Source organism: Ambystoma mexicanum, chromosome 3p (assembly GCF_040938575.1).
Source record: "Ambystoma mexicanum isolate Mex_15411 chromosome 3p, UKY_AmexF1_1, whole genome shotgun sequence".
NCBI classification, from domain to species: Eukaryota; Metazoa; Chordata; class Amphibia; order Caudata; family Ambystomatidae; genus Ambystoma; species Ambystoma mexicanum.
Genome location: NC_090925.1, coordinates 422,543,824 through 422,558,284, shown reverse-complemented (window position 1 = coordinate 422,558,284; position 14,461 = coordinate 422,543,824). Strand labels below are relative to the sequence as shown.

General features: G+C 47.6%; 1 protein-coding gene across 1 annotated transcript in view; it reads right to left on the bottom strand.

The window, feature by feature from the left end:
• BMP7 (bone morphogenetic protein 7) overlaps window positions 1-13,163 on the bottom strand; it is a 557,435-nt gene extending 544,272 nt beyond the window's left edge. Inside the window, exon 1 of the mRNA XM_069651102.1 lies at window positions 12,134-13,163. Coding sequence (XP_069507203.1) covers window positions 12,134-12,527 — 394 coding nt within the window. The 5' untranslated portion in view covers window positions 12,528-13,163. The remainder of the gene's footprint in view (window positions 1-12,133) is intronic.
• Window positions 13,164-14,461: the final 1,298 nt, after the last annotated feature.

Sequence of the window (14,461 nt, the reverse complement as noted above, 5' to 3'; positions counted from 1 at the left end):
GTACCTCTCTCTCCCCCAATACCAGGATGTAATGTCTTGGCAACTTGAGGTGCAGGGGTCTTGGAGGGATGGCGTTTGAGGCGCTTGGTACCGGTCCTTTCGGTCTAGCATTGCAGAAATTCACTTCATGGGTGGGGTGATTGGAGTCTGGGCGATTGGTTTGATTGTAGCAATGCTGGCACACCAAGGCATGAATGTTGCACGGCCGGGGTGAGAAATGGGTTAACTGCATGGAGCGGCTTACTGATATTTCGCCACCATTGGACTAGATGTGAAAAGTGATTGTGAAGTCTGTACAGGCGTCTCCCAGCGGGGCGCAGACAGATGCTGAAAGGAGCCATGGGGAAAAAAATGGAGCCTTGGGTACTCTGTATGTAAATAGGACTGCCTTGGCAGACCCCGCAACGATGGACACCGCAAACAAAAGACAAAAACACACAACTGATGGTAGAGATTGTGGCTCTTGGTACTGGCACTTGATAGCCGCCTTTACGTGCTGGTGGAGTAGAGTGGCTGATCTAGAGTTTCAGGCACAGCAGTTGTTGAGAGAAATTAGAAAATTGTCTCACTTGGTATCCTCAAACAGTCTGATCCTCAGTCTCCTCTTTTATTGTATTTTTTTTTTAACCCTTTGGAGGGGTCAGGCATCAAATGACCTGGCGTCAGGGTGCTCCCTCACTGCCCGTTTATCTTATTTTACAACACATTTCCTTCATTGTGCGTTTCCGGTTTGGAAGAAATGAACTCACTCGCTGCTAAAATATTAACATTTAAAATATGCCGATAACAAAGCACCTTTTACCATAATCCCCGACAACTGCCCCATGAATTACATCCACCCGTGCCATCCAAGAGGGTAAACGTAATGGTTCACATTTTGGCAGATTGTGTTTCAATCTTCCTCTTCTCCACAGCAGTTGTACTTTAAACTACTTGCTGTTACAAGGGTTTCCTTTGGGGGCGGGGGAAGAGGGGATGCGTCTGGGAAGTTCAAATGAATTCCACTTCACAAATGAACAGAGAGAGGAGTCATAATTACAGCAAACTTCAAGGTGAGCTCACGACAAAGCAGGCAATTATACATCTGAAGTGCGCAGGAATTCGAACGCCATTAAATCCCAGCTGCTCCAAATATACCAGCATCTTATTTGGGGCGATGCCCTTATCTACATGTCACACTCCACGATGCACAGTCGAGCAGCATCCATTTAGTCCATGACCATACAGGTAACCCTACACAGTCTCAAATCGGGCGATTTACTGATCACACGCACTGCAGCCCTCAGGTGTTGCAGTTATATTTTTTTGGGGGTCTTTTTTTCAATTTGTATTTGACAAAAACTGATATCAAGCAAGATCTTCAGTGAATCTAATGAGTGTTGGTGAGAAGTCTAACTTATTCTCTACCGCTTAGTGGCTATGATTTACACCAAATTAGCAACAGCTTGGCACCCTCAATCTAAAAAGGGAATGCCATAGCCACAAGAAAGAAACTAATTGCACTTAAATGCACCCTCAGAGGGTCACTTACTCGGCCGTCGCAGGTAATCACACCAAGAACTTTTAGATCAGCCTCCATACTACACATGGATCCCTTTCCAGTAAATCCAATCTTTCAATTATTAATCCGAGATCAGGCACGTGGTCAGAGAGCCATGGCATTGTAGACTTAAATGTTACACGATTTAAAACTTACAAAAACTGCTCCATGCAGCTTGAAAACACCACTCTGTAGGTTTGAAGCAACTCTGATAAGCATTAAGGCCCTCTTCCCCGATTACCAAAAATCTGCACTGGAGCAAATCAGGAGGTTTTCTGAGCAACCTAGACTTGCTCCAGATGCCTTATTCGCAACGCCTAAAGCTGGAGCAGATCTGGCGCTGCCGGGGAGAATGTTTGACACGCTCATGAGCAGAGAGGTGCAATTCGCAAACACGGACACAGCCGCTAATATCCAAATGTTCTGCGTTTCTATAATGCATAGTGAAATGTGGTTTCTATGGGTCGTCAACTTTGCAGAGAACATCTTAAAGCATTTTGGCTGCGACTTTAAACAGGGATGGCCTTTGTAAAGTTTATTATTTTCAAATATAGGTAGTTATTTAAACAGGTGGAGAGTGCTTTGAGCCACAATATCATTTCAAGTACCATCGCCTCGAGAGATATCATGCGTTTTAGGCAGCCGAGGTGAGCCATAGACTGGATGGAAATACACGCTGGATTATTTTCATGAAGAACTGCGTGAAGTACAATTCTCTGCATTGCCCGGTCTGTCAAAGCTCAGTGTGGCAAGACAGAAGAAGGACTCGGACCAGACAACTGTGGTACACAGCTTTATTCAAATAAAAAAGAAAAATGGCTTACTATCCCCATTGCTAAAAGGAGGTTTACCTTCCTATTCAAACTAAGGTCCCAATATACAGTTCAAAACAAAAATTGTCCTCGGTCCAAACCGATCTACTAAACTGGCCCTACCGCTTATCAAAAACATAACGGAAAGAGTGAAAATGTCAGGCTTCTCAGTCTTTCCAGGATTCTCTCCTGGATCTTGAATGGATAATGCATAACCAAAAGTTCCTTTCAAGGCAACGCGGTTCTTGTCAGTTTTATCAAAGTTCTCTAAATCAATATATGCAAGTCACCAACGGCGCCAAGAGGCATTTCTCAAGGCATTTTCTTTATGCTTTAGCCAGCAATATAAAAATAGGATCACGCTGGCTGTACCCATACATTTCAATGCTGGCTGCACCAATATATGCCAGTATTCTCATATAAGAAGATACTCATGTTTGCTTTGCACATAATATCAGTAATGATACTTACTATAAGGAAACATGCCCACTCGGTCTCTGCCAATATTTGGCAGTATCCCCAAGTAAGAACAAACTTATATTGGTTTTACTATTAAAAATTGGCATGTCGCAATAATAAGCAATCTGCTATTATTCGGCAACAGGCCAAAAAAGACTAAAACATCACAACAGATTCAAAATGTACATTTGATAATCTTACAATATACTAAAAGAAAAACATTGAAAAACCTTTAAAAAAGCTCAATATGCATTTCCACCGTATAATTCATATTAATATCACAATTCATTATATACAACGTTTTAAATGTTTTAGAAAATCATAGAAAAAGGATATAGTTGGCTAAAAGTTAAGGGGAGAGAATACTCGCAGCCCCTTTGATACACTGACTGCCATGAGGATGCTCTTCATGCGGCCCCACGGAGATAAAACTCCGCTTTAAATAGCTTAAGACAAACAAAGTAAGGCAGAAATAGGCGCTCTTATTTCAAATATGGTACACAGTATCTCTTTTTTCCTCAGCCATTAACTGTTTCATTCTTAGCACGCACGCCCGGGTGAATACATGTTGCTACGATGTGAACAGCCAAATCACTGGTACTCCTGCATAACGCCATAACATGGGCAATGGTTCGAGTACCCTCTTCCCTCAACATTTTTTCAAATTGTTTTCAAATAATGATTTCTCAATGTACTGAACCTAGGACACAGGAACATAGGGTGAGCATAGTTTCCTCATGTAGTCCGCACAGTGGACAAGGCCCATACCTGCGTTGCCCCATGATTTAGTAAACGCTGCAACCCCAAGTGTACTCATCCTAAACCCCAGATACAATGCACGTGCATAAGGGGGATTAGCAGTGTCAAGAGACACTTCGAATTGCTAAATAACCTGGCCCCAATTACAGTTTTCAACCATCTTCCTCCATTTTGGTCCTAGAACAAATAGCAATGGCCCTTTTAACCCTGTTGACAATCAATTTGCCTCTATTAGTGGGGCACGACCACAATGCAAACTCAGAGTACTTAAAGTTTCACGTGCTTAACCCAGGGGATACTCACTCTCCCCTCCAGGGTCAGTACACGAGACAGTGCTTCGATATTTCTCAATATCTGGAGTGGGACAGAGCCTCTCGCAATACAAATTGGTCTAAAAGCGCCCCCCTCCCCAATGGGGAGCACATCAGTCTCCAAAGGGATGAGAGCATTTGGCGATTCCTGAGGTAACACAAGCAGGTTTTTTTTTTTTATCCATTCTCTACTTTTGACATACTGGTATCATTGGCATAACCCCATATTTCCAGCCTAAAAAAGAAGAAGTGCTAGCTTGTTTTTGTATACATGTCAAGAGCAGGTGAAGCCCCTTCATGTTGATTGAAGAAACCCCTCACTGCCCCGCTATACTTCTCCCGGGGGGCACATGCTTTGTCAAGTTGGTCAGACCAGAAACCAGTCTTGTGGAATCTGATTCTAATCATAAAATACAACTTGTTCAAGCCTGCAGCCCGCGACTCTGATGCCTACATCAGAACCTTTAGCACGCGTGGGTCTTAAAATCATGGTCTACGATTTTCTCAATATTTTATATTAGTTTGAAATCCCCACATGTCTTCAGAAATGCTGCTAGGCTAGCTCTACGTCCTTGTGGTGATGTTGCCAGAATCATCTGCAAATAACGCTGGATAGCGATCCCCACCCATTTTGGGGGGGTCTAGACAACCTGTCAGCAGGGCTGAGATGACTTCCTCAATATATATACCAAACAAGACGGGCAAAGACACAACCCTGCCTCACCCCTTTAGTGGCATTGAATGACTAACCTCCCCTGCAAATTCCTAGCGGACCACCGCATTAAAATATTATCCAGATTAGCAGGACCGAAATATGCCAGTCTGCTTTATCGTAGATGACCAGTACTGGTGCTGTAGTATACGCAGTTTTAGCTGTTGCTCCTCCATAATGGGCAACGGCACTGTTGTGTTGGTGTCCCGTCACCCATCACGGACGAGCCACCCCTGTAAAAACAGCAATTCTATTACTGCTCACTGTAACTTTAACGTTTTTTTTTATTTCTAGGCATGCAGACCCTCAAATTATTTGCCCATTTGAGGTCCAATAATTCCATGGGGATGTTTTATTGCTGGATTTAGTAATTACTGCATGTTGTAATGACTGTGGTAAATGCCATGCCACAAAAGCCAGTAAAGTGAGAGAGTTTCAAATGTAAAACTCGTAAATTTGGTGGAACGGTAAAACATCCGGCATTCAAAAATACTGTATGGTTTACCACTACCACCAAATGGGTCATCCATTGGGCGCTACGTTTTGATCTAATATACAAACTAGGATTTCCAAGGCAGTTTTGATTATAAGACAGAAGGGTTGTCATGGAGGTGTCTAAGCGTGCATGAGGTACACGCCCACAAAGTGTAACTTTACATGTAGTCACAAAACGAGTTAGTTTTAGGATTTGTTGACTCAACAACTACACTTGAATGCCCTAGGTTTAAGGACTGGATGTCAGTTTTAAGTATGAATTCAGTATACATAAAAATGTGTGGCATGTGTTGTGCTGAAAAAATATTCGAGTTGGAGAAAACATTTTATGAAGTTTGTTTGTAAACCTGAAACTTCTTAATCTGGAGAAAGTTACTCCAGATCAGACCACTCATTTTAGGTTTCAGTGGGCCTTTCAGTAACTCCGATGTAGCCTGCATTCATTCTCTTTCATTAGTAAGGTGCATAGGATGTTTTTTTTCGCGCCATGTCAGTACAAGTTAGGCCTAGAGATAGAGGGAACTTGCTCTGAAAATTGGATTTTTGGGTGAATCAGCCCCAAAGTCAGGAAATCTGAGGTAAAAAAATAAAAAGTTGCTCTTTCTCCCCTCTGTCGTTTCGGGCTGATGCCCCAAGTTGGTAGTATTTTATTTGCCTTTATCTGAATTAGAAGTAGTAAAACTAGAAGACTCTTTATTTGGAAAATAACCTTATAGCCCATAGGAGGAACAAGGCCCCGGGCTCTTTTTCTAACAGAGGCAAGTGAGTGGGATCACCTCCCCTTTTCAAATACAAGAAGCGCTGGTATGACGTGCCATTTGCTTATTGAAACGAACACTGGGTCTCCCATTCCCTATTAGAGTAGGGGTAGCTTCGTGTGAGGAATTGGGCCGGAACAAGGCGGATCTGCGGCGATCTTGTGAGCTATGTTAGATAAACTACACAAGTGGGGATAGAGTAATTCATTTGACAACACTACACCAAACAACCCGGGCGTCACAACCACTCACTATGCAGAACGGCATAACGGTCTTGCAGTTTACAGATCGTTTGCTGATCGGGTGAAACGAGCAGAGGTCCGCATGGAAGAGGTCGAATTGCGTGGTCATTCTTACGCTCCCAAAACGCGCCTTTCTTCTGTGCAAATTGCCAGGACTCAATACATCATGCAGGTGTGCCCCACACTCCGCTGCACTGCGGATTCATTCCTTGAAACTCTCACCTCGAGCCGGGGCTCTGCGCCTGCGCCGCCCCCACCACCAAAGCTGCCAGCCATCTCGAACTGGGGGGCGTGGGAGAAGAGGGGTAGGTCTAGTACATTTGCAGCACTGGGTAGCATAGAGTAAACTATGGAGGCCTCCCCCAATGCACGCGCAGCGGCAGTAAGACATGCCCAGTCAAGTAAAGCAGCGCACAAGAAAGGAACAAAAAGCAAACCTTCAGACTTCAAAAGAAAACCTTCCTTGTAAATGAATATAATACTCCCCCCTTCCACAAATCCATTCATCCGCGTAGGCCCGATTCCTGATTCCTTTCTTTCCGTGGTCAGGACACTCCCGTGAGCCACCGCCGCCTGACGCACACGCTGCGCTGCGTTGCGTTACAGGACGCGTGGGTCGCCGTCTGCCCGGGCGGGTACAGTACACTTTGAATCACTGGGTAGGTTGTAAAAGCCATCACTTGATATGAGCGTCACTGGAGGGCTTCTTAGTTTCTGCATCATCCCCTAACAGCCAGCGGCCTGCCGGTGCACGCCCCGCTGATCACAGGAAGAAAGGGGGCATTGCTTTTAAGTGGGAAAAGATTAACATCTAAAAACCGTGACTCTCGGGAACTGTTTTGAAATATAAACATGTGAGTCAAAAGCTCAGGAAATGGTAAAACAACCATACATTGGTCTTTATTAAAATCAAAAGGAGTGCCATGCCACCCACCCATCCCGTGGAAAAATAATGATGCTGAAAACGAGGCGGGCGAGTGGACTGTATATACGAAGAAACGCTCTGAGGGGACTTTATGATGCAACGCAAAACCACGCATTACCAAGTAAAGATCCCAAACCGCCCCCCCTATCGTAAAACAATCATAAGTCGTCCGCTGCCACGTGCTTGCAACATATCTTCGTGCCGAAGCCAGGGCTGCAAAATACGGCCTAGTTGATTTGGCGGCCGTTTTGTCTTCGACGTCAAATTGAATTGTAAGTGACTCCAATTAGTCTGGAGTCCTCCTACTTGTCTGCGCCATTTTCATTGCAGGGGTCCTGTACAAACAGTCAGCGTGGACGCATAATGTGCGCTGGTACGTGGGGCATCAAGAACAATGCACTCGGTGGCAGAGTTTTGTTTGCTTAGGGGCCATAAAAGGGGGATTTGTGGGGTTGTGTGGTACAACCAAGAAATCCCTTTAACAAAAATGTGTCACTTAATTCGTCTTTTTTTTTTTTACTATATACACTGCATGGTCACGTCATCAGTGGCCACTGGGCTTATGCAGCGTTGAACCATGTCCCGTGCCACCCAGACAAGCCACGCAGAGTAGCCAGTGGCCATTTTGCCTTGGCATGGAAGTTTTGGCCTGCCCAAGCCACACCGAGTGCCACGGCCTTGGTCTGCGTGCTGCCACAGGCTTATGAAGCAATGGTGTGGCGAGAATTAAGGTTGCGCTACACAAAATAGTGTAGGTCACAGTGCACCACTACTTCACAAGACTCACTAATGCGAGCAGGGATGTGAAATATCTAATGTTTTCAGCGAGTTGTGAAGTAGTGGTGTGGAATGAGCGAAGGTCAAATTATAGCGTTATGGACTTTGGGATCAGGGAATTACTACATTGGGACCTACTGTTGGTACCTCAACAGTGACAGATTGTAGACTTCACCTTTCGAATAGGCACTCCGCTTAGCTTTCTAAACTTGTATTTTCATATACAATCGGTGGGGTATGGAGATGGTAGCGAGTACATCACCCCATTAACTGTTTAGACTAAGCATCAGAAATAACACCAGAGGTGGTCTCTATTTTTGAACTATGTAGTCTCAGAAAAAAAAAGCTAAAATGTCAGTTGTATTTTTGTGCCAGTCTCTCTGGAAGTCATTTGTAGAGAACAAGATTTAAAAACTTGAATCCAAAGAATGTAATAGCTTTCTTCGTCTAAAGGCATCTGTGCCATTTGACGTGTTGCAATAAGTAACATATATGCATTCATCAATATTTAGCATTAAAAGACGCAGTCAGCAAAAATGCACCCTAATCCAACCCATCCAGCCCATGATCATGGAATACCATAGGATCAGGACTCAGATTATCCAAACCCAACCCATTATCTTAAAGGTTCTAAAATCACAAAGAACCTGAAAGTGGCAGCAGTGGCCCTATAGAAAAACATCTCACAATACAAGCAGAAACTACCATGGCTGCAGACATGTTCAATTCTAGGTATGGCCATCTAGGGTGTAGAGAAAACATTGGAATGTCATGGATTGGTTATGGTATACTTCCCACCTTTATTTTCAGTCTGATACAATACAATACAGTCCAGTACATGTACCAGTGAGATCACTTCAGAGAAATTGGCCCGCGGGTGGCCAAATCCAGAAACATTTGATATGCAGAGGACCCACAAAGCCCACAGCTGGGGGTCTAACAACACAGGGTGCACACCCACATCTCATAACGGGATGGGCCAAGCTTTTGAGTTATCTGAAGCAGACAAATCTTAGGGTGTAAGGCAAGGTAGGTGGTCATACATAGTGCCATTCATACAATAATTGTGGCCTCGCTGTGCATGGCTCCCTAAGAAAGAAGGGGCGATGGACTGCTGAACAGCGGGCAAGGCATATGCACAAAACCTGCAGCGTTGGTGGGTGCAGATGGAAGTACCCGTTACCTGTGTGCCAACAAGAGAGCTTTGTGCTCTTTGGGATGGATATGAGCGGGCAGAGGTTAACCAGGGCCAGCCTCCGGGTTGTGAAGCATCAATTGGGTGGTATGGGGCAGGGTAGGTGCAGTAGCGGAGGGGGGTGGTTCATATGGTACCAGTGGGATGCTGGGGGGGGGGGGTCGCACTGGGCCCAGGAGGAGATCAGGGGGGGGACAGGCGTAGCCCCCCCTCCACACCGGCTCCATCACTGGGTAGGAGTTTGGTAAGTAAACTGCACCTGGTGGGTCATCTCAAGGGAGTGGTTAGTTGAGGAATGTGAATGGTGGGGGTGGCGTCAGGATTCTGGCTTTTAATTGGAGAGTCTTTGAGCGATCATGGGGCACTTCCATGCACTGCAGCCCACACCTCGGGGTGCTGACCCACGAATGACAGACTAAAGAGATCACCAGGGCGCCCCAGGTCAGGTGCTGGTACAATATTTTGGAGTTCACGTCACCTTTCAGATGTGTACTTGTACAAAGATGTACTCCTGCAACCACTGCATCAACAACGGCTGAACAACTCCCATTGGAGTTCACAACTTGAGGCCTCGGTTACGGAAGTAAGTAGAGCTTGTGACCCCATACATGCCTGACGCTGCGGCTGCAAGATGCAGGGGGATACCACAAGAATCATCTTATTGCCTTATGAGACCCCAGGGACATTATACCGCAGCCCTGCTTGTACTTTGGTGGTGCAGTCTTTCTTCCATACGCTCTCTCTCCGGGGGTGCCGTACTCTGCCAGCTCTGCTATCCAGAGCTGCAGCACTTTCCACCACTGAAAAGTCAAGCTGCTCACCAAAACCGCAACACGGAGCCAGTGCACCCCCGCAGAGCTGCAGCACTCCCCCGCAGAACTGCAGCACTTTTAGGTTAAGAGGCTGGGTTCTAGGTTGCCCCCCCACAGCCATGTGCATGGTCTCCTGGTGCCAGGCGGGTTAGGATAGTGGGGCAAAGGTAAAATACAGGACAGTCTTGCTGCATGGGGGCAGGAGGACCCGGGTTGTGCGTGTCTCTTTGGGCGTTTTGCGTCATTAGCACTGGCAGCGTCTGTATTCAGGGGCAGCCTTGTGAGCCCATCTTGGAAGAGTGCATTGGTTTGACAGCATTATAGAAATTGGCAGCCATCCACGGTGACTGTACATTAGAGTGACCGTTTCCTTCCCGTTGTGTTTATATCGCTAAGGCGTCCATTCCTTTGCTTACCCAGTACCGTGAAAGCCCACCACGCATTGCATTACACCCGCTGCCCTGCACTCGGGGTTCCAGTTAATATGACGCCAAACTCGAGCGCTGGAGTGTATTTACCCATTACCCCTCTTTTCATCATTTCATATAAAGGGCCGACTTCCTCCCCGAGATCCCACTGGCCTGATACATCCTGGATACTGGGCCAGCTGGGTTGTACATCAGCCCATGCCTACCTAGATGCACTTTAAAAGTAAAACACAAATTGCAATAAACGTAATCAATTCCGCCCGTTGGAACAACACTAATTTGGCAAGCGGCTAGAGGATTTGCAGTTGGTACCGTGAGCTGCCCAGACGTGGGTCCCTTGCTTGCTGCGCCATAGGGAACCAAACTGCACCTCACTGAGGAGGGCCAACAAGGCCAAAACATGTCTGGGGTTGCTTGCGTTTCCGTGCAGAGGGGACCTGGCATAGCAGTTCGGGCTGGGCTGCTACCATTGGTGGCAGTACCTGACTGATTTGCATATGGCTGGACCCCTTTTGCAATGGCACAGACAGGCTAAAAAACGGTGGTGTGGAAGGTTGCCCAGAACATTGCCAGTGGTACAGATTCGTTCAAAACATTCCACCCATCCCTTTTGTGGTCACGGTACCGTGAGCTAGACAGTAATAATAGTCAAACAGGCATGTCAGGTGTTCCAATGTCAGAGATAAGCAGCTTATCTGCTCCTGTGTTTCCCTTTTTTTATTCACTGTTAAGGCAAGGGTTCGGGTCCCAGCAGACAAAGAAAAGTCAGGACTAGATCAGTAAGTGGGGCCATACTGACAGGTGCAGAAACACGAGACGACATTTATAATCTCGGCTTCTCCACTTAGGCAATATTCCGTGATCCTGAACAAATATATCCTTTTGCTCTAGGGTCATTTAATTTAAGCGCCATATGTGTGGGACACTCGCATGGGGAGAGGAGGGGAGCTATAGAACCGGACTAGCAACACGGCGAAATCCGCCACTCAAACATCACCGGGACACCACAGCACCAAAAAAGCCATTACAAATAACTAAAAAAATAACACGACGCCAATGATTTACCTCACAGCTCAATTGCATCCAAAAAGAAAAACGAACGCTGGATGAAACGTGAAGAAGAACCTGCCTTCACACAGGAGGAGTTGTTCTGCGTAGTTTGTGTTGGCTTGAAACTAGAAAATTTTAGGTGTCATGCAAATAGTTAACTGAGAAATCTACTTTGAAAGGCCACATGCACGTAAGGCGATTACTTAATGAGCATTCTACTGGTCCAGGCTAGTGCAATGCTGCTCCGAAGGAGCCGAATTGTGCCTTTACACGTTTTTTTTGGCTAATACATGTCTGTGCACTTTTGGTATTATGTACCAGTACATCGTTGCAAACCTTGACACAACAATGGTCCTTGCAATATCCATGCATGCCTAAGGATAGGTAAGGGCTGTGCTACATGGCAAAAGGGTTCATGGTTGTTAGTCCTGGTCCACCCACCTCACAAAATGCAATTGGAATAGACCACTAGATCACAAAAGGAAAGCGCACACAAACGCTGTTCACAATATATGGCTAACGTCGCACCACACTTTACTCTGGCCAGCTATAGATTCATGGAGAAGAAAAAGGTAACGTAAAAGAACATAGAGACCAATAACCCCTATACAAAATGGCACCGGGTCTACCATGCCCACTTCGGGGTTGCCATCTTCATTCGGCCAGCCATGTCTTTGATCCAGCCGCTCTATGTATACTGGTACTTAAAACTACAAGTCCCAGGATCCAAAGTGCGGTTGACTAAAAAGCCAGGGTTGGCTTGGAGCTAGTAGTTGCCGACAATGCTATGGAGAGCGACAGGAGGGCCCGCGTCTTCTCGCAGGAGCCCCTGGAGCAGGGCCGCTGTGACGCACTCACCCAAGTTGACGAAGCTCATGACCATGTCGGCGTCGTTGAGGAAGTTGTTGTCCTGCAGGCTGGCGGCGGGCGGGCCCTGGGTGGTGAAGACGGGCTTGTAGGGGTAGGAGAAGCCCCCGTCGTCCTCCTCCACGGCCATGGCGTTGTACAGGTCCAGCATGAACATGGGCGCCGAGTTCTGCTTGCCGTGCAGGTGAGGCCGGGGCCGGTGCGGCAGGCCCAAGATGGACAGGATTTCTCGCTGCATCTCCCGCCGCTCCTGGCTGCGCAACCGCCGGTGGATGAAGCTCGAGTGCACCTCGTTGTCCAAGGAGAAGTCCGAAAAGGCCGAGCCGGCCAAGAGTGGCGCCCACAGGGTCAGCAGGGCAGCCAGGTTCCCCCAAGGCACATCCATAGCCACTCACGCAAGAGACCCGCTCTCAGAAGCCGAGCATCAGGTAGACCGGCTAGCTGGACACAATAAATAATTCCACGTTAAATACAAATACACAGGGAGGACAAGTTCTAATCATTTGGGCAAAGATCCGTCCCAGGCAGCCACCATGCTGGGACTCTAGTGCCTCGAAGAGCGGAGTTTTGTGAGCGGCTCTTTAGCGGACAGAAGCCCGCCTGTCCCCGAGTCCTGAGCCTCCCAGAGGAAGGGAGGGGTCCCAGTTGTCCCTTTTGGTGATTAGCTCTCCTGGCCCCACCTCTGCTTGTGTGTAATGGGCTCCCCTCTTCTCCCGAGGGTGCACTTGGCTGGCGATCTCCCCAGACAGCTGGCTTCTGCTGCTCCCCTGGATGGGTATCGGCGCTGTGCCCTGCAGGGAGCGGTGTTCTGCTGTCTCTTGGGTGATGATCTCTCCGGGGAGTGGGTCTCCCGTCCAGGGGTGGCTATCTCTGCTGTTGCCTGCCCATTGGGTAATGCAGCCCCTCCGCTCTTATCTCCAGGGAACTGGCCGCACTCCTCGCCCGGTCCCTGGGGTGGTGATCTCTGCTCTGCTCTCCGGCACGCACTAGAGCCGGCGCGGCGTTTGCCGGCAGACACAGGCTGCGGGCAGCTTAGGTCTGGTGGGAGGAGCAGTGCGAACACACAGCTCCCTCTGCGTGCCTTTGTGGAACAGAGGGAGGAAAACACAGAAAGAGGAGCACCGCTGGCTGCTCATCACCAGGTTGCTCTCGCGGCGTTATTGGGAGCCAGCCCTGCGGCCAAAAAACAAAAGGGTGGGTCTCTTGTCTGCCCTTAATTCCTTGTCAGCAGCAGGTAGGGAGTGGTTGAGTGAAGGCACGGAGGTTAACAGTCAGATGCGCGCGGTGGGGCGCTGCTCCCGGCCCCACCTTCATAGCTACCAAACGCCCCCTCCTACGGCGGGAACCTCCAGAAAGCGCACCTCCACCAGCCTCGTGGCGTAACCCTCCGGTAATTCTACCCAATTCACCAGGACGTTTCACTTTCGGGCATGAATTGTCACGTTTTACGCACTTGTGGGTAGGCAAGTCCCTCGAGAAAGTCTTTTTATATCCTCTCACTGGCCTTACCCTGCATTTCAACTTATCTGTTTTTCTCTCCGTGTTTTATTGCTAGACTTAAATTGAAAGCTCTCGAAGCGTTTCCCTTTATGCGTTACCTAAAGGCGCCTCACCAAAACGGCCTCTTGCCCGGGCAATGGCAGGTTACAATTGGGCAGACCCCCTCCCCTTGGCATAGCGCCACATCTTTCCGCCCTGGGCAGCCTCTACACTCCCCGGCGCCCTGCACTAATCCGCCCGCCCCTCCCCGCGTCCCTCGTTTAGATGTCGACATTGCACGCCCGGTTGTATTTTTAATGCAGAGCAGGTGCTTTTGACTTCAACGATTTCAAAGCCACGCTTTCGGGTGAACGCGCGGACCATGTCCCGGCATGTTGCGCCCCTACCAAAGACCCTCAATTAAGGGGTTCTTGTAGACATAGGGAGGGGTCATTATCATGGGATATTCACCGGTTCTCAACTTGTATCCACAGCCAGGGCCACACGTTGGGAAAGGGTTACTATCTTAAGGATCATGACCCTCTTCCCCGGGTCTATAAGCCCGGGTCTATAAGGCTACAGGTGCATGGCGACAGCAGCAATGAAGGGCCCAGAGGTGTAGTCACGAGCGGAGTACACAACTGTTGGTCAATACACTGTGGTTTCGTTTTGGAATATTGAAATGACTAGGTTGTTTTTATCAGGTACGCCTTTTTATTGTAAACTGGGTTGAAGGCGCAATACCAAAGGTCATGTTTTAGTCTTTTTTACTTTGTTGTATTACATTGCGTTTTAGTGTCCTGTTGAAAGAAACCATCCTGTGAAATTGCATAGCTGTTT